Consider the following 19370-nt stretch of genomic DNA (forward strand, 5'->3'; position numbering starts at 1 on the left):
TGCTAGAATTCAACAGAGAAATGACAGGAAACATCAAAAGCAGGGGAAAAGAAGGGAGAGAGGCAGCCTGCCTGGCCAGGGGGCATGAGATGGATGTGCGTTCCCCCACTGCCAACCCAGCCTGTAGTCACTGCAGATGACTACACCCTCTTCAGTGGCAGGGCCTTAGCATCAATGCTACCATTCCTCACCTGAGCACTCCACCTAGGACCTGAGGATCACCATGGCTCTCACCTTTGGGAGGCCTGAGCACAAGCTCAGCCAATCTGGCTTACCCATCTCCAACTCCAGGATACGGCACACAGCTCAGGGTCCTGGGGATTGCCCAACCCAATCCACCACCTTGAGAACCTGAACACTCCTCCCAGGGATTTGAGGTTGGACCTAAACTCCTGGCACTACCACCTCAGCTGGTGCTAACCAGCAAAGTCCACATGCAGGCCTGGAGACTGGCCTGCCCAGTCCATTGGAGCCACCACCAACATCAATGCATACTGCCTGTGACCCAGAGAATCACCTTACCTCTGCTACTGCTATCACCTATGCCATGTCAGCTGTCCAAGGTGCCTGAGAATCCACCCACTCACCTGGTCCATCGCTGCCACTACTGGAATCTAAGCAAGCCATTTGGAAGCCTAAGAATTGGCCCACCAGTAATCATGAACACAGGCACCATTGTACACCACCTTGGGGCTAAAATGTAGGCATATTCAGCCCACCGCTGCCACCACTGGGGTCTGAATATTGGCACACACGGCATGCTAGTCCCCAACACAACTTCACCACAGCCTTCACTAATAACCACACCCTAACTCACTAAGGAAAGCACAGATACTACTATGCTGTTTACAGTCAAATAAATCATACAGAGACTACACTACTGAATGCACTCAGAATCAAAGCCAACGTATCCTACCCAAGCAACTCCATAGATGCAACTTCAGAAAAAGTCCTCCCCTGCAGAAGTAAATTCAAAAATGAGAAGAAACAACTGTTACACCAACCATCACATCAGATAGCAACATAAGGACGCAGGAAACACGAAAAAGCAAGAAAATATGACACCTCCAGAGGAACACAATAATTCTCTAGCAATAGATTTTAATCAAAAAGAAATTTTTGAAATTCCAGATAAAGAATTTTAAACATTGATTTAAAGAAGCTCAGTGAGATACAAGAGAATTCTGAAAAACAATACAAAAAAAATCAGAAAAGAATTCAGGATATGAATGAGAAATTTAACCAAAAAAATACATTTTTTTAAATAACCAAATAGAAATTCTGGAAGGGAAAAATTCATTGAAGGAAATACAAAAGCTCGCAATACATTTGAAAGCTTCAACAGTATACTAGATCAGGCAGAAGAAAGAATCTCATTATCTCAGAATCCCTTTTGAAATAATCCAGTTATGCAAAAATAAAGAAAAAAGAATTTTAAAAGAATAAACAAAATCTTTGTGATATTTGGGGCAACATAAAGCAATTGAATATTTGCATTATTGGTATCCTCAAAGGCAAAGAGACAAAGGATTAGAAAACCTATTTAATGAGTAGATGAAAACTTCCCAAGTCTAGCAAGAGATTTAGTCATTCAGTTACAGCAGACTCAGTAATCCCCAAAAACACGCAATGCAAAACAGTCTTCTCAATGGCACATTATACTCAGTCTGTTTAGAGTCAAAGGTAAAGAGTGAATCCTAAATACAGCAAGAGAAAACCATCTAGTAACCCTCAGCAGACTAACAGCAGATGTCTCAGCAGAAACCTAACAGGCCAGAAGAGAATGGGATGGCATACTCAAAGTGCTGAAAGAAAAAAAAAAAAAAAAAAACCTGCCAGCCGAGGATACAATTTCCAGCAAAATTGCACTTCATAAATGAAGAAGAAATAAAGTCTTTCCCACACAGCAAATGCTGAGAGAATTTGTTTACCACTAGACTGGACTGGACCTATAAGAAATACTCAAGGGAGTTCTAAACCTGGAGGTGAAAAGACAATATTTACCATCATGAAAACACACAAACATATAAAACTCACTGGTAAAGTAATCACATAAAGAAGGAAGAAAAAGGACTCAATGGTACCACTACAGAAATTCACCAAACTACAATGATGATCAATATGAGAAAAAGTAAAGAACAAAGAATATTTACAACAACCAGAAAACAACTAACAATATGACAGGGACGAATGGAGCTTCACATATCAATAATAATTTTGAACATAAACAAATTAAATTCCTAAAATATAATGGCTGAATGGATTTAAAAACATGATCCTACTATATGTTGCTTATAAGAAACTCACTGTACCAGTAAAGACACATATAGACTGAAAGTAAAGGGATGGAAAGACATATTCCATGCAAACGGAAACCAAAAGCAAGCAGGAGTAGTTATGCTTGTATCAGATAAAAGAGACCTTAAGGCAAGAACAGTAAAAAACAGAAACAAAAATAAAAAACAAAGGAGGTCATTATATGTTGATAAAGGGATCAATCCAGCAAGAGGGCATAACAATTCTAAACAGATATGCATCCAACACTGGAGCAGCCAGATTCATGAAGCAAATATTACTAGATATAAAGAGATAGAGTGCAGTACAATAATAGTGGGGGATTTCAACACCCCACTCTATTAAACAGATCATTTAGACAGAAAGTCAACAAAGAAGCATTAAATGTAAACTGGACTTTAGACCAAATGGACCTAACAGACATTTACAGAACATTCTATCCAATAATTACAGAATATACAATCTTTTCATCAATACATGGAACATTCTTCAGAATAGACCATATGTTACTCCACAAAACAAGTATCAACAAATTCTTAAAAATCAAAATTATATCAAGTATCTTCTCAGAGTACACTGGAGTAAAACTAGAAATCAGTACCAGGAGAAATTTTGGAAACTATACAAATACATGGGAATTAAATAACATGCTCCTGAGTGACCATTGGGTAAATAAAGAAATTAAGAAGGAAATAAAAACATTTCTTGAAACAAACGAAAATGGAAACAAAACATATCAAAATCCGTGGGACACAGCAAAAGCAGTGTTAAAAGAGAAGTTTATAGCATTAAATGCCTACATGAAAAAGGTAGAAAAATTACAAACTAACAACCTAACAATGCACCTGAAGGAACTAGAAAGGAAGAACAAACCAAACCCCGAATGAACAGAAGAAAAGAAATAATAAAGATCAGAACAGAATTAAATGAAATAGAGGCTTAAAGAAATACAAATCATTAACAAAATGAAAGTTGCTCTTCAAAAATATAAACAAAATGGATAAACCACTGGCAAGACTAACCAAGAAAAGACCCAAATACACAAAATCCGAAATGAAAAAGAAGACATTACAACTGATACCATAGAAATACAAAAGATCATCAGAAACTATTGTGAACAACTATATGCTGACAAACTGGAAAATCTAGGAAATAGATAAATTCCTGGAAACACACTACCTACCAAGATTGTATCAGGAAGAAACAGAAAACCTGAGCAGATCAATAAAAAGTAGCAAGATTGAATCCATAATAAAAAGTCTCCCAATAAAGAAAAGTCCAGCACTGGATAGATTCACAGCTGAATTCTACCCAATGTACAAAGAAGAACTAATACCAATCCCTCTGAAATGATTCCAAAAAAGAGGGAACTCTCCCTAATTCATTCTATAAGGCCAGCATCACCCTGATCCCCAAACCAGACAAGGACACAACAAAAAAAAGAAAACCACAGACCAATATCCCTGATGAACACAGATGCAGAAATCCTCAATAAAATACTAGCAAACTGAATCCAACAGCACATTAAAAAGATAATAGACCAAGATCCAGTGGGATTTACACCAGGGATGCAAAGATGGTTCAACACATGCAAATCAATAAACATGATACATCACATTAACAGAATGAAGAACAAAACCATATGATCATCTCAATAGATGCAGAAAAAAAGTTGGATAAAATTCAACATCCCTTCAGAATGAAAACTCTCAACAAACTAGGAATACCTGAAAATAATAAAAAACATATATGATAAATCCACAGATAACATTGTGCTGAATGGAGAAAAGTTGAAAGAATTTTCTCTAAGAACTGGAACAAGATAAGTATGCCCACTTTTAACCAATTCAGCATAGTACTGGAAGTCTTAGCCAGAGCAATCAGACAAGAGAAAGAAATAAAAGGCATCCAAATTGTAAAAGAGGAAGTCAAATTGTCCCTCTTTGATGATAATATGATCTTCTATCCAGAATAATCTAAAGACTCCACCAAAAAAACTCCTAGGTTTGATAAATGAATTTAGTCAAGTAGCAGGATACAAAATTAACATACAAAAATCAGTAGCATTTCTATATACCAATAATGAGCTAGCTGAGAAAAAAAAAAATCAAGAAGGCAATAGCTACAAAAAAAAAACCTAGGAATAAATTTAAGGAGGTGAAAAATCTCTACAAGAAAAACTACAAAACACTGATTAAATAAATTGAAGAGGACACAAACAAATGGCGAAATACTCCATGCTTATGGATTGGAAGAATTAATATTGTTAAAATGACTACATAGTCCAAAGCAATCTACAGAATCAACACAATCCCCATCAAAATACCAACACCATTCTTCACAGAATTAGAAAAAAATATTTAAAAATGGAACCAAATGGAACAACAAAAAAGAGCTCGAATAGCCAAGACAATCCTGAGCAAAAAGAACAAAGTTGGAGGCATTACACTACCTGACTACAAGGCTATAGTAACCAAAATGGCATGATATTGGTATAAAAATAGACACCTAGACCAATAGAATGGAATAGAGGACCCAGAAATAAAGCCACATATTTAAGAGCCAATTGATCTTTGACAAAGCTAACAAGAACCTACATGAGGAAAAGGACATCCTCTTCAATAAATGGTGCTGGGAAAATCGGTAGCTGCATGCAGAAGAAAAAAACTGGACCCTTTTCACCATCTACAAAAATTAACTGAAAATGGATTAAACACTTAAAAGTAAGACCCAAAATTATAAAAATACTAGAAAAAAACCTAGGGAAGACTCTCCTGGACTTTCTTATAGGCAAATAATTTATGACTAACACCTCAAAAGCACAGGAAACAGAACCAAAAATAGACAAATGGGATTATGATAAACTAAAAAGCTTCTGCACAGCAAAGGAAACAATCAACAAAATGAAGACACCACCTGTTAAATGGAAGAAAATTTTTGCAAACTATTCACTTGACAGGGGACTCATATCCAGAATGTATACAACAAACTCAAACAACTCCTCGGGATCCTTGGAGGAATCCGGGAAAGGTATATTTATTTCAGCAGTGCCTCAGTTCCCTGTGCTGTGATGTGAATACGCACTTCCGTCTTCTCAACCTTTTCCCATTTCTATGTACAGGAGTGTTTACTGCCCTTCCTATCACCTTCAAATGACAGTAAAGCAAGACCAAACTTTTTATCATCTGCTCTTCGGCCTCATTATAGACAAGATACGTGTTAATCCTTTCAAAGGCCCAGACACAGTCTTGTTCACCTCTGTAACCTCCTCCACTAAAAAAGAAAGAGCAGCCATTCCTATTTAGAATCATCATTTTCAACCAAGGCTCTTCGTTAAATCACCCAAGGAACTTTTTAAAACACACAAATGGCTGTTCCATTTTCCCTTTACTTCATAAATGATAATAGTCATGGCTTCCATTGATTGAAGGTATATTTTATGCTGGGTGTTGGGTTACACTCCCACACTGGGGTCTCACAACCGAGCCCCCTATTTTATAGAGGCAGCAGCTGAGGCTCAGAGAGATTAACAGTGGGAAGATGGCCCACACCCTATGCTTAAAGGAGCTGGCTGGGAAATTGTCCTCTTGACAAATGACTGTTAGGGGAACACTAGTTATTAGAGAAACAGGAATACGCACCCTTCCTCCCTGCTCTGACTTAGCCATGGACAGCATTCAAGGACTGGCTATACTGGTGGTTACCTGCGACTCTGATAACTTCTCATTTCTGGAGAGTTATTTGTTTCCTATAACTTATCCCAGAATATCATGGACACACAAAAAAATGAATGCAGAGGCTTGATTTTCAATCAAATTGCTCTGGATTCAATTCCAAGAAGGAGTGGTACAGAATTGGTGTGACTAAGAGCACTCAAAGCCTCAAGCTTTTTACACAGCAAAATACAACTGATTCATGACTGGGGCTTATGAAGCACACAGAAAACATCTGATAAAATACACATTTATTAGAAATTTTTCAGCAGCATTATTTCCAGTTGTTTATCTAATCAAAGTAATTACAGTCAGCACTCAAAATATCAGCAACAAATATTTTGAGAACTCTGGAATAAAATAATCAGTAGTATATGTTTCATTCATTCATCCATCCATCCATCCATCCATCCATTCATTGTTTAACAAATGTGCAATATTAGCACAGAGAGTCAGGTATGCTATTTGCTATGGGAAAGTGTATATTCCTGCCATGGTTCCTGTTGTGCAGACTATACCCACTATTTAAGAGAAGAGCTGGAAGCCAGGCACAGTGGCTCACGCCCGTAACCCCAACCACTCAGGAGGCTGAGGTGGGAGGATCACTTGAGCCCAGGACTTCAAGATCAGCCTGGGCAATATAGCAAGACTCCATCTCTAAAAAAAAAAAAAAACCAATAAGAATTAAAAAGAAGATCTGGACTGTACAGTACATTCTAATATAAATGTACACATTTAGCCACAGGGCCTAATAAAAAGCTTAATAAGAATGGTTTCCCTTTCTATTCAGGTTCAACTTAGGAAATAAATAGTGATTATAATGATATTTTCATAGAAACAAAAACCCAGTTGAGGCTTTGCTTAACCGGTTTTTTTTTTTTTTTTTTTTTGCACCTTATTTTATGAAGACACAGATTTGGTTTCAGAAATTCAGCTACTGAGCTCCAACTACTAGGGCAGGTGACCACCTTGAATGTCAGGTGAGGGGAGAAATTGCTCCAGGGTCCATCAAGCAGAAGAGCTCATTTAATTAACCACAAACTCAATGCAGGACACTGGCACTTAATGATATGGGATTTCCTCATAGACATCACAAATAAAAATGTTGCCTTGGCAGCTAGTGAGAGAACATACATGAAACAGAGAGTTCTGGTTAGACAATGCCAACACACAGAAGGGCCAAACTGAATTGCTTTTTCTACCTTCTGTATTATCTGAGGAGTCTACAGTCAAGTCCAGATGTCTATATAACACATAGTGGCCCCTATCAACATAGCCATTAATCAAATTGACATGTAATATTGAACATTAATTAAGTGCTAATGTGTAAAAATGGACCCAAGAGCGGGGCCTGGATTCCTTTCCTAGATAATTTTATAGGAAATATGAGTGGTGCCTCTTCTTTAGACACAGCTAAAGGTCCCAGTCAATTCCTTTTCTCGTTGGATCATTTATTATAATGATCACCAACCAAATCAGCAGACATCTTTATTAGCAAATTCAGTAACAGGATAATCTTTCCAAAATTTACAAATATACAATATATTTATAGTATTACCTTCAGACAACTTCAGTGCAAAGATATACATATAGTACATTGTGATAATTATTTGTAAAAATATGAGACGGCATAAGTAAAAAAAGACACACAGGATACTTCCAACTATAGGCAAACAGGGAAAAATATATTTTTTTCATAAAGTACTGAATGTTAACTTTTTTCATCTGTTTGTAAAAAATATATGTGCAAAAGTGTGTTTCTAATTATTCCCTAAATAGCTGGTATAGCTATACTTCAGAGTCTTCTTTAACAAGATTTGCGGTGTCTTTAAAAGTGTCTTCTGTTGCAGAATAGGTTGGAGTTGGGTCTCTTCTCGAAGGAGGCTTAGGCTTAGCAGGGAGCGAAGGTGATGGAGGTGGTGCCGCAGCAACACTTTCCTTTTGCTCGTTCTCCATCTAAGAACACAACGTAACAGGAATCAGCCATTTATTCCCCCAAGGTCACCATACACGGTTTTTCATAAAGAAGACTATTTGTGGACACTCTGCTCAGAATAATCCAAGTGTGTGTCCAATTTAACCAAGCAAATAATTTCTAAGAAAAAATGTCTGTGTTAAGAAAAATTGTTAAAAATTACCTGTGCATAGATTGGATTTTCAAAGTTGGTTGTTTGTTTAGCTTTTCGTTTGAAGAGATTCCATTTTGTCACCTAAATGAAAAGGGGAAAACAAAAACCTCTCAGTAATGGAATTATTTTGTGGGTTTCTTTTCCTCCTGTCTCAATTTTAAAATTTCTCCTTACTGAAGGGTAAAGCAATTTGGGACCTGGGACCACGTGATTCAGCACATATGGTAAATTGTTCAATTCCTCCTATGGTCCCTGAACAGTAACTGAAACTCTGGGCTCTTTTCATCGAATGGTTTTAAACACTTCTTTGATTTCAAATTTATATATTATAGAATTTGTGCCATAGTATCTACAAGCAAATCACCTGGTTACCTCAGTACAGAGAGAACACATAAAACAGACATGCACAAGATGCATCTGGAGAAAAAGAGATTTCTGGGGCTGCCTGAAAATTGGGTGGAGATGGTGAAGCCAAACTGTAACTCTTATTCCCTAAAGTAACATTCTTTGGTCAACTCAAGAGTATCCCTTCTCCCTTCATCATACCCTCCTGTATCATAATAATAATAATAACAAAAACATCTAACACTTATTGAGTGTTTACTATGTGTCAGGAACTATTTTAAGAGTTTTACAAGTTTCTGATTTTTTTTTAACAAACCCCGGAGGTAGGTACACTTATTATCCTATACTTGCTGAGTCACAGCAAGATTATACAACTAAATTGCACGTAGAAGGGCAGGTAATAATTACTCAGGGGACCCAGAGGCCTATAAACTGGAGAACCCAAAAAGAATCACCCTGGACCATGGTGCGTGGCCCACGCCTTACTGAAAAGTTGCCTGTTGTGCTGACTGCCAGATAAAAACCTGGTGGGAGACAAGGGAACAGATAGCCTACTCTTAACAGGAGCTGAGGGAGCCCACAGGTTTTATGGGGTATCTCTTACTCTGTGAAAGTAGGGGACCAGCCTGTGGAGGAGTGGGGAACACAGGGCTACAGAAGTAGAAGAGGTCTTCACTTTAACCCACATTCAAGTGAGAACCTCCTTTGTACATAGTGCCCCCAAGGGGAACATGAAGACATTCAGGTCAGAGCCCTGCCTCTGGGCGCTTACAGTTAAGTGGGGCGGGCCAAAGTCTCTTAGATGTCACTGCTTCAAAATGAAATGGCTAACTTGGAGTTAAGCAATTACTAACAAGAAGAAAGGGACGGTGACTTTCATTTTTGTCTCCTTGGGGAGTCCTATGCATATCAATGTAACTTTTGGAAAATGATAGAACTGAATCTTTTTTTTTTTTTTTTTTTGAGATGAAGTCTCACTCTGTCGCCTAGGCTGGAGTGCAGTGTGGCACAGTCTCGGCCCACTACAACTTCTGCCTCCCGGGTTCAAGCGATTCTCCTGCCTCAGCCTCCCGAGTAGCTGGGACTACAGGCATGTGCCACCACAACCCAACTAATTTTTGTATTTTTAGTAGAGATGGGGTTTCACTATGTTGGCCAGGCTGGTCTTGAACTCCTGACATCATGATCCACCCACCTCGGCCTCCCAAAGAGCTGGGATTACAAGTGTGAGCCACCGTGCCCAGCCCATGTTTTTAATTGTTAGTCTTTCAACATATTTATGGATGAGAGATACATTTGTGAGACTCTGGCGTATTCAAATCAACCTAGGTGATCTCACCCAAGCGCCTCTACTGCTTTTAAAGCATGCTGGCTGTTAATTCAGTGCCCAGGAGGGAAGAAATACAGTGAGATCCCTGGACATAATATGGAAGACATATTTTAGAGGGTCTCAGCCTCACTAATGTAAAAAAGTAAGAGGAGGAACCAAGGTATTACAAAGGGGAAGAGAAAGAAAGGACTACAATTGGTGAAGATCTGCTCTCCTTTGAAAGAGCCTGTCAGTTTACATTTTGTTTCTGATAAAAGACATGCAGGTCAGAGGTTACAGCCTCCCCACCACAGTCCCCTTCCTGCACCAGCTAGGGAAAATGTCTATTTAGTGAAGAAGATCACTAGACTAGAGATGGACTGAGAAAAAATGTTGAAAATATAAAATAAATCTGGCACTAGCTTGGGGTTGACTCAGGCTTGGAGGACCAAATATATGACATTCAAGCATCCGTGTGTCTGTGGAAAATTAATCTTCAAAATCCATTTTTAATACAGCTTAAAGAAAAAATGTTTAGTCCCTTGAAAAATCTGAAACTGAAAATTCCTTTCTAGACAATATTTATGTATGTCTGTGAGTGTATGAGTGTGTGTGTGTGTGTGTGTGTGTGTGACATGAGAAGAAGAAATAAGGGAATTTGAGAAGGTGTACAAAAGCCTTGATATAGACTCTTCTCAGCATCAATTTAGTTCAAATTTTATTTTGATTTAAATAAGCAGAACAGAAACCAACGTTTAAGGTGATAATGAGACTGCCAAGTTATCCAGATATCAACGTTTATAGACTATGAAATTTGAGAAATAAAGATTGTATAAAATGGTAAAATTTCCAACTACTCTTAGACTTTCATTTCTTTACATTACTTCACAAAATTGGTCATAGAATCTTAGAACAGAGACATTCCAGATGCTAGTGGTTCTCAGCTAGGAGTGAGTGCACATGTGTTGGGGAGGGGAGGTGATTTCTGGGGTCACACTGAATTAGGGGAGACACTACTGGAATTCAGTGGACAGGGACCAGAAATACTGAAATTCCCGGAGTGCATAGGACAGTTTTGTAGCACAAAGAACTGTCCCACTCAATATGCCAATAGCGCCCCCAGTGAGAAATATTATTGAGGACTCTAGCCCCAGAAGTAAAACAGTTTGTCCAGATTCAAACAGCTATATCTGGTATAGCTGCATATGCATTCATTAAAACTAATGATATACATTAATACAGAGTTTAATATCAAATATATTTATTGAATTTCTTCCTGCAGACCAAATAGTGTACCAATTGCAAAGGACCTGCAGGCATGTTTAAGAAGCTCCATCTAGTGGCATTTTTTCTTTCAATCTCCAGTATTAAACACCATCCCTGACACATCGAGGGGAATAACGTTAGTTAGATGATTGGTTGGCCAATAATGAATAGATGGATGATAAATGGAAAAAGAGTATGTAAATTAGTGCCATCTAGTGGTAAAGATCTGTAATAGCAGGAGAGCGAAGAACAGCTTGAAAGAATAAAGATGCATGCTGTAGAGAAATCACGGCACACACAGAAGGATCTTTCATCTGTATCTTTGACACCGTGAAATCTTTATTCATACTGAGTCAATTTGTCAACTTAAATGTCCCTGGTCTGAAGATACTGGATCCAGAAGTCTATTTGTTCTTCTTTGTGACATGTCCTCCTATGTTACAAGGAACATTATTCCCAACTCAATGTTAGAATGTAGCTTTATTTGGTGGAAAGTTTTTCAATCTATGACTCTTTAAAAATTATATTTATTAACTGTCAACACATCTTGAGATCTTTGAGCCTTCCAGAATCTCCCTTGTTTGCTTAAGGTTAATAACAACCCAGTCATCCCAAAGTTTTTCCAAATCCCACATTATTTCAGGAGTCAGCAACTGTTACCTGAGTTCCATCAGCAGCTGGTGAAGTTGGGTTTGTCTCTGGAACTATCTCAGAAGGGTTTATGGGACTTCCATAATTCTTATTATCCACATTTTCAGATACAGTCACCTGTGGACATGTTAAAGGCCTTTACCCAATTTTGAAAGAATTTAGTAGTAAATAAATTTACTGTAAAGTTTGTACCAACTCTGGCTCTTTTTGCCATCTTGTTCTCCCACAGACATCATCAGGCACCATTTTTATTGCATGACCCAGTGGGCCAGGACTAAACATCACTCCCACCGTCCCAAAATCAAGAGCAGCAACCACTAAGTCACCTCATACCTTAATCCTGGGAGGCAAATACATCCCTCACTGGTCACACTCTCACTGATTACTAGCAATTTCTACTGTATTCTCTATACCTTCTTATCCCCACTGTTGACCAAATTTTTGCATAATCATACTCTAGTTATATACTGGAAGCCAAATCCTAGAACAGCAAGAATAATTCCCCAACCTCACTGATGAACTGAGAATCCTATCTTTGGATCTTAATAATTTCTTTGAATATTAATAAATCCTATCTTTGGAAATTAAGATTTCATAGTACTACTAAAAAGAGGTTGAATTTTTGAAAAGATGAGAATGATAGAATTAATAATCTTCTATGCATTTTTCTATAACATTCATACAATTCCAAGGTTCCCTTTTAAGACCAAATTACCATGAATGCATAATAAACTACAAGGTAGACAATTCACTCCTTTTCCTATATTTTCACATTCATTACTTGTTTATTCTGAAACTTGGATATGCATTTGTATACATGGCCTCATTTTATTTTAAGTGAAGATGTCAAATGAAATGTCGTATCTCTTTTATCATGTGATTAAGGTTTTCATATCTGTTTATCAGAGGATCAGGGAAAATGCTTTCAAGATTTAAACATTTCCGATCTTAAAATCACAAAATATTTGTAAAATAAACATTTCTAGTTTCGGTATTAAAATGTGCCATATCTCGAGTTCAAAAGGAGCATAGGTGTTAACAATGACAGTTATTCATTGTCACTAAGGCCATAGTTGTTGTGACAAAGGAGATACATGTTCGCAGTTGACAAGCAGTAAAAGTGGTGCTGGGGCTATTGATGCAGACCTTATGTAAAGTTATTCCCTTCACCTATATTCCTATTTCATCTCCCAGCTCTTCTTAAAGATGACTGACTGAATCTCAAACATGCTTTCTTTACTATCCCTCTGCACCCTTTATCCCAGCCTCTCTTCACTTTCACTTAGACTGAACCTGACACCCATCAGGTTCAGCAAATTACCTGGGCCGTACTGCTGCAAAGCTTCACAGACAGCCCCGATTACTTCAGTCAAGCCCAAATTTCATCCTCATCTGTTACCTATTTTGGCATAATTCTCATAAAAACACACGTGTTCTCCCTGCCGATCACGTCTGACTAATCTCCCAAACCTCAATCCCTTCTACAAAACAACAACTCCTTTCCTTCCTAGGCATGGTTAGTGCAGTCAGAATTCTTACACAAGAGCCGGGACCGTGCCCTGTAGCCTTTCTGTCCAAACAACTTGACCTTACTGTTTTAGCCTAGCCCTCATGTCTGCATGCAGCGCTGCCACTGCTTTAATACTTTTAGAGGCCCTAAAAATCACAAACTATGCTCAACTCACTCTCTACAGTTCTCATAACTTCCAAAATCTATTTTCTTTCTCCCACCTGACGCATATACTTTCTGTTCCCCAGCTCCTTCAGCTGTACTCACTCTTTGTTGAGTCTCCCACAATTACCATTGTTTCTGGCCCAGACTTCAATCCGGCCTCCCACATTATTCCGGATACCACACCTGACCCCCATGACTGTATCTCTCTGATCCACCTGACATTCACCCCATTTCCCCATTTCCTTTTTTCCTGTTCCTCACCCTGAACACACTTGGTTTACTGATAGCAGTTCCACCAGGCCTAATCACCACTCACCAGCAAAGGCAGGCTATGCTATAGTATCTTCCACATCTATCATTGAGGCTACCGCTCTGCCCCGCTCCACTAACCTCTCAGCAAGCCGAACTCATTGCCTTAAGTCAAACCCTCACTCTTGCAAAGGGACTACGCGTCAGTATTTATACTGACTCTATATATGCCTTCCATATCCTGCACCACCATGCAAGAGGTTTCCTCACTACACAAGGGTCCTCTATCATTAATGCATCTTTAATAAAAACGCTTCTCAAAGCCGCTTTACTTCCAGAGGAAGCTGGAGTCATTCACTGCAAGGGCCATCAAAAAGGCATCAGATCCCATCGCTCAGGACAATGCTTATGCTGATAAATTAGCTAAAAAAGCAGCCAGCGTTCCAACTTCTGTCCCTCACAGTCAGTTTTTCTCCTTCACATTAGTCACTCCCACCTAGTCCCCCGCTGAAACTTCCACCTATCAATCTCTTCCCACACAAGACAAATGGTTCTTAGACCAAGGAAAATATCTCCTTCCAGCCTCACAGGCCCATTCTATTCTGTCATCATTTCATAACCTCTTCCATGTAGGTTACAAGCCGCTAGCCCGTCTCTTAGAACCTCTCATTTCCTTTCCATCGTGGAAATCTATCCTCAAGGAAATCACTTCTCAGTGTTCCATCTGCTATTCTACTACTCCTCAGGAATTTCTCAGGCCCCCTCCCTTCCCTACACCTCAAGCTCGGGGTTTTTCCCCCGCCCAGGACTGGCAAATTGACTTTACTCACATGCCTCAAGTCAGGAAACTAAAATACCTCTTGGTCTGGGTAGACACTTTCACAGGATAGGAAGAGGCCTTTCCCACAGGGTCTGAGAAGTCCACTGCGGTCATTTCTTCCCTTCTGTCAGACATAATTCCTCGGTTTGGCCTTCCCACCTCTATACAGTCCGACAGTGGACCGGCCTTTACTTGTCAAATCACCCAAGCAGTTTCTCAGGCTCTTGGTATTCAGTGGAACCTTCATACCCCTTACGGTCCTCAATCTTCAAGAAAGGTAGAATGGACTAATGGTCTTTTAAAAACACACCTCACCAAGCTCAGCCTCCAACTTAAAAAGGACTGGACAATACTTTTACCACTTGCCCTTCTCAGAATTCAGGCCTGTCCTCAGAATGCTACAGGGTACAGCCCATTTAAGCTCCTGTATAGATGCTCCTTTTTATTAAGCCCCAGTCTCATTCCAGACACCAGACCAACTTGGACTGCACCCCAAAAAACTTGTCATCCCTACTGTCTTCTGTCTAGTCATACTCCTATTCACCATTCTCAACTACTCATAAATGCCCTGCTCTTGTTTATACCACCGGTTTACCCTGTTTCTCCAAGCCATCACAGCTGATATCTCCTGGTGCTATCCCCAAACCGCCACTCTTAACTCCCTCTTAAAGTAAATAAATAATCTTTGCTGGCAGGGCTATGCCGAACCTCCTTGGGCACTCTCTAATTAGATGTCCTGGGTCCTCCCAATTCTTAGTCCTTTAATACCTGTTTTTCTCCTTCTCTTATTCCATTTAGTTTTTCAACTCATACAAAACCGTATCCAGGCCATCACCAATAATTCTACACGACAAATGTTTCTTCTAACAACCCCACAATATCACCCCTTACCACAAAATCTTCCTTCAGCTTAATCTCTCCCACTCTAGGTTCCCACGCCGCCCCTAATCCCGCTTGAGCAGCCCTGAGAAACATTGAGCATTATCTCTCCATGCCACCCCCACAAAATTTTTTTTCTTTGTCCCAACACTTCAATACTATTTTATGTTATTTTTCTTATTAATATAAGAAGGCAGGAATGTCAGGCCTCTGAGCCCAAGCCAAGCCATCGCATCCCCTGTGACCTGCATGTATACACCCAGATGGCCTGAAGTAACTGAAGAATCACAAAAGAAGTGAAAATGGCCTGTTCCTGCCTTAACTGATGACATTCCACCATAAAAGAAGTAAAAATGGCCGGTCCTTGCCTTAACTGATGACATTACCTTGTGAAATTCCTTTTCCTGGCTCATCTGGCTCAAAAACTCCCCCCCACTGAGCACCTTGTGACCCCCACTCTTGCCCACCAGAGAACAACCCCCCTTTGACTGTAATTTTCCTTTACCTACCCAAATCTTATAAAACGGCCCCACCCCATCTCCCTTCGCTGACTCTCTTTTCGGACTCAGCCCGCCTGCACCCAGGTGAAATAAATAGCCTTGTTGCTCACACACACAAAAAAAGATGACCGAGCAACAAGGCTGCAACAAGGAAATTTAGATATCTGCCCATCAACTCTAGAGACCTTTGTACTTTTCAGAAAAGTATGGCAACAGCAAGCATAAGAGGTCCCTCTCCCTTTAATCCACCTCAAACCACATGCTTGGGATAGCAGCAAGAACCAGAGAGTGGGCCCAGTCCCCAAATTCCTGTATAATGACCTGACAATTCTCCACTCATTCATTTCACAAGTATTTGTAGAGAAGCTGTGATGCTTCAGGCACTGTGTTTCCCAGGCCCCTGAAGGGACTCAGACCTCTCTTGCTCTGACACCACTCAAAATGGAAGGTTCTTGGTCAGCAGCCCCGGCATGGCTGCCAAACCTCCACCACTGTGCAACAGAACAGGATTCTGATTGTTTTCAGGTCTTATGTCCTTGGGTTGGTCCTGTTCCTGCAGATAGGGCAGCTGCAGCATGGACCACTCACTATGCTTCCTTCCCTTTGGAGGAAAGGTTAGGAAAATCCTAAGACATGACTCAATAGATTAAGATCCAGCGACAGCAGTAACTGAAAGAAAAGACTGTATGGTTTCTCACCTGGATTGGCTGAACCACTTTGACAGCACTGTCTCTGGCTGAGTACATTGGGTTTTCAAATATTATGGGCTGCTTCCCCATTTCCATGACAAAGTCTTCACTCTGATGGCAGAGACAGAAAGAGAGAGAGAGAGAGAGAGAGAAACGGAGAGAGAGATTACTCCATACTAATCTGGTTCACACACAAAGAAAGGTGGCTTCCTCACACCTGGAGGTACGCTAGGTGCTACGTCAAAAGCTACCCAAAAGAGAACTTGCAAAAAAAAAAAAAAAAGCCAGCAAAACACAAGACCTCCATATGGCAAATTATTATGCAAAGTAACATAACATGCACTAATTTACCAACTCAAGGAAACGGTAACATTCTTCTTATATCCAAATTCTCTTAAATAACTCACTTGGGAATTGGGTCTGGGCAACAGAGAAAAGGATAATGGTGGAAGAAGAAAAGAAGAATAAGGAGAGAGGGGAAGGAAAAAGAATGGATAATATAATATTGTCAGGGAAGGAAAACAATGAAAGATTTGAGGGAGAGACAAAATTCTGAAAGTGGTTTCCCAACACTGATTACAGAAAGCCCCCTCAGTGCCAAGACTGTGGCAGCCCCCTCATAAAGTATTTCATTTGGTCCTCCCAGGAGGTATTATTTTACCTATTTTACAAATAGGGACAATGAGGGTCAGAGATATCAAGCTCCATGTCTATTGTCACATACTTAGTAGGTGGCAGAGCCGTGGTCTGGACCAACGCCAACTCTAAAATCACTGTTTATTTCATCACTATACATTGGCAGAAAAATATACGACACTAGGAAAAATATAGTTCCCTACTCCTTTTATACATATAAAAGTCATCAAATAAAAACAAAATATCATGTCCTCCTCACACACCACCCTCAAAAAAACCAGAAAGCTCTTCAATATTCAAGTTAAACTTCAGACTGTTCATGATTCCAATTCAACAGCGTGGCTTAGAGCAGGGGTAAATTCCAATTTTATTACCAATGTTTTTAGACACCTTTCAGCAACAAACCTAATGTTTCCTAACTTGTGTAGTGCAGACTTTATTCTGAGAGGCCTAATACCGTATTTCAGTCTTCTCTAGGTGAATTTTGTTCTTTATAAAAAGTATTTATTCTATAAATGACAACCTTCAAATAATCATTTTGAAACCATACTCACCATTGCCATTGACCTGTCAATAGCAGTCTCAGGTCCAAAACCAGACACTCCAATATCCATGTTAAGATCTGCCCCTGATCTGAAGGTCACCCCATTCCCATTTTCAGAGGGCTTGACGAGACTGCTTAAGCTGGAAAGAAGTAACCAAAACAGTGTCTTGTTATTTAAAACAACAACAACAACAAAAACAACAAATACAACCTTTCACGATAGTATCCTCTCCTCCACATTGCCAAGTCTTCCTCAAATGTAATGCTCAATTCCCATTCTAAATTTACACTGTCAAATATGGTAGTAAGTTCCCTTAGCTACCTGGAAACGTTAAAGCACATTCCTGAACCATGAGATCTAAAAGAAAAAGAGTCCAGCACATAGAAGGATAAAGCCTGGGCCATCACACAGCTGCCTTTTCACTCCTCTCTGACCTGAACACCTACCAGTAGGCACAACCATTTGGACTACAAAACACAGCTTGTCACTCAGGCTTTAGAGAAGCACTTGACTAGGAAGTTGGGATTTGAAGTGACTGCTTTACATCCTCACTACTTTTTGTTTCTGTGGAATCGGTGAACTGCGTATTGTGCTTTTTTAACTTAGAAAGAAAACTAAGTCCTTCACTTAGGCTTCAAACATCAACGTTCCCCATAATGAAACTGACCTTGGCAGCTTGGGCAGAGCAGGCAAAAGGGAGCCGGTTCTTCTATAGTGGAAGAATCCTGCAATTGCCAGAGCTCCAATTACGACGATCAAGAGGATTGTCAACAGCACAGCTACTGCGGCTATAGAAGAAGACAGCAGAGAGCACATCAACACACAGGAGCCCGCAATCCTGGCAGAAACTGGGGGCTAGAACCACTCCTTCAAAGACTGGGTTAAGTAGAAAAGCTGTGACAGCATTCAATGTAGGGGCCATGAGTAATTTCCAAGTTGCTCACATTCTTAAAACTTACTTGTTCCTGGAGAGATGCCTTTTGAAAACGCCATTTCACAATATTTTCCGGTGTAGCCGCTAGGACACCTGAAAGGAAAAAGCAAATCATTCACTAGCTGTTATGTTCTTAGGCTTCTACTGCATTTTTCTGAGCACATCCTGAAGTAGAGAGAGCTTTGACTGCATAAATTACATGTTGAACAGACAATGTATCCTGCATGACTTTTGTTTATTCTGCCAAGAGAAGACAAGCAGAAAGAACAGTGCTCTGATTTTAGAAATGCACTTTTAATGGAGTAGCTGTGGCACTGATGGGGTGAGTCTGGCCACGAAAACCTATTGGTGTCTAATCTATGCAATGCTTCCTTAGAGAGTACAAATGGAAACCATGGTTATGTTTCTTTCTTTTATATGCTTTCATTAAATGCTTTTTAAAGACATCTATTTATCTTGCTCCATGTTAGAGTTTTCTCAACACAGTCATCTTCTTTCCGAATCCATCCCAGTCTTTCTGCTCATCACGAGTGCCTTGTACTAAAGCAGCCCTGCAGATAGCTCTTCTCCCACAGCCCTGTTGTAATCAACAATACCAGGCGAGTAGGAAAATGCTGCTGCCAATTCTCTAACTCCTTGCTCCCCAAAGTGTGGTCCAAGACCCTGTGGCCTCACCCAGAGCTGGTTAGAAATGCAGAATCTCTGTGCGTGAGAATGGGCACTTGAACCAGATCT

The 19370-nt window shown here is 39.7% G+C and overlaps 1 protein-coding gene across 4 annotated transcripts in view; it reads right to left on the reverse strand.

Moving 5' to 3' along the window:
• Positions 1–6242: 6242 nt before the first annotated feature.
• LRP2 (LDL receptor related protein 2) overlaps positions 6243–19370 on the reverse strand; it is a 232678-nt gene continuing 219550 nt past the window's right edge. For 3 of the 4 annotated variants that reach the window (XM_054679929.2, XM_515882.7, XM_054679933.2), the window contains 7 exons: positions 18661–18728; positions 18369–18489; positions 17711–17840; positions 16530–16631; positions 11718–11825; positions 8147–8218; positions 6243–7964 (listed from right to left, as the gene is read on the reverse strand). In XM_054679929.2, the coding sequence (XP_054535904.1) occupies positions 7797–7964; positions 8147–8218; positions 11718–11825; positions 16530–16631; positions 17711–17840; positions 18369–18489; positions 18661–18728 (769 nt within the window). In that variant the 3' untranslated portion in view covers positions 6243–7796. Of the gene's footprint in view, positions 7965–8146; positions 8219–11717; positions 11826–16529; positions 16632–17710; positions 17841–18368; positions 18490–18660; positions 18729–19370 lie in introns of those variants that run through there. The other variant, XM_054679930.2, reaches the window with a different exon arrangement.

Source organism: Pan troglodytes, chromosome 13 (assembly GCF_028858775.2).
Source record: "Pan troglodytes isolate AG18354 chromosome 13, NHGRI_mPanTro3-v2.0_pri, whole genome shotgun sequence".
NCBI lineage: Eukaryota > Metazoa > Chordata > Mammalia > Primates > Hominidae > Pan > Pan troglodytes.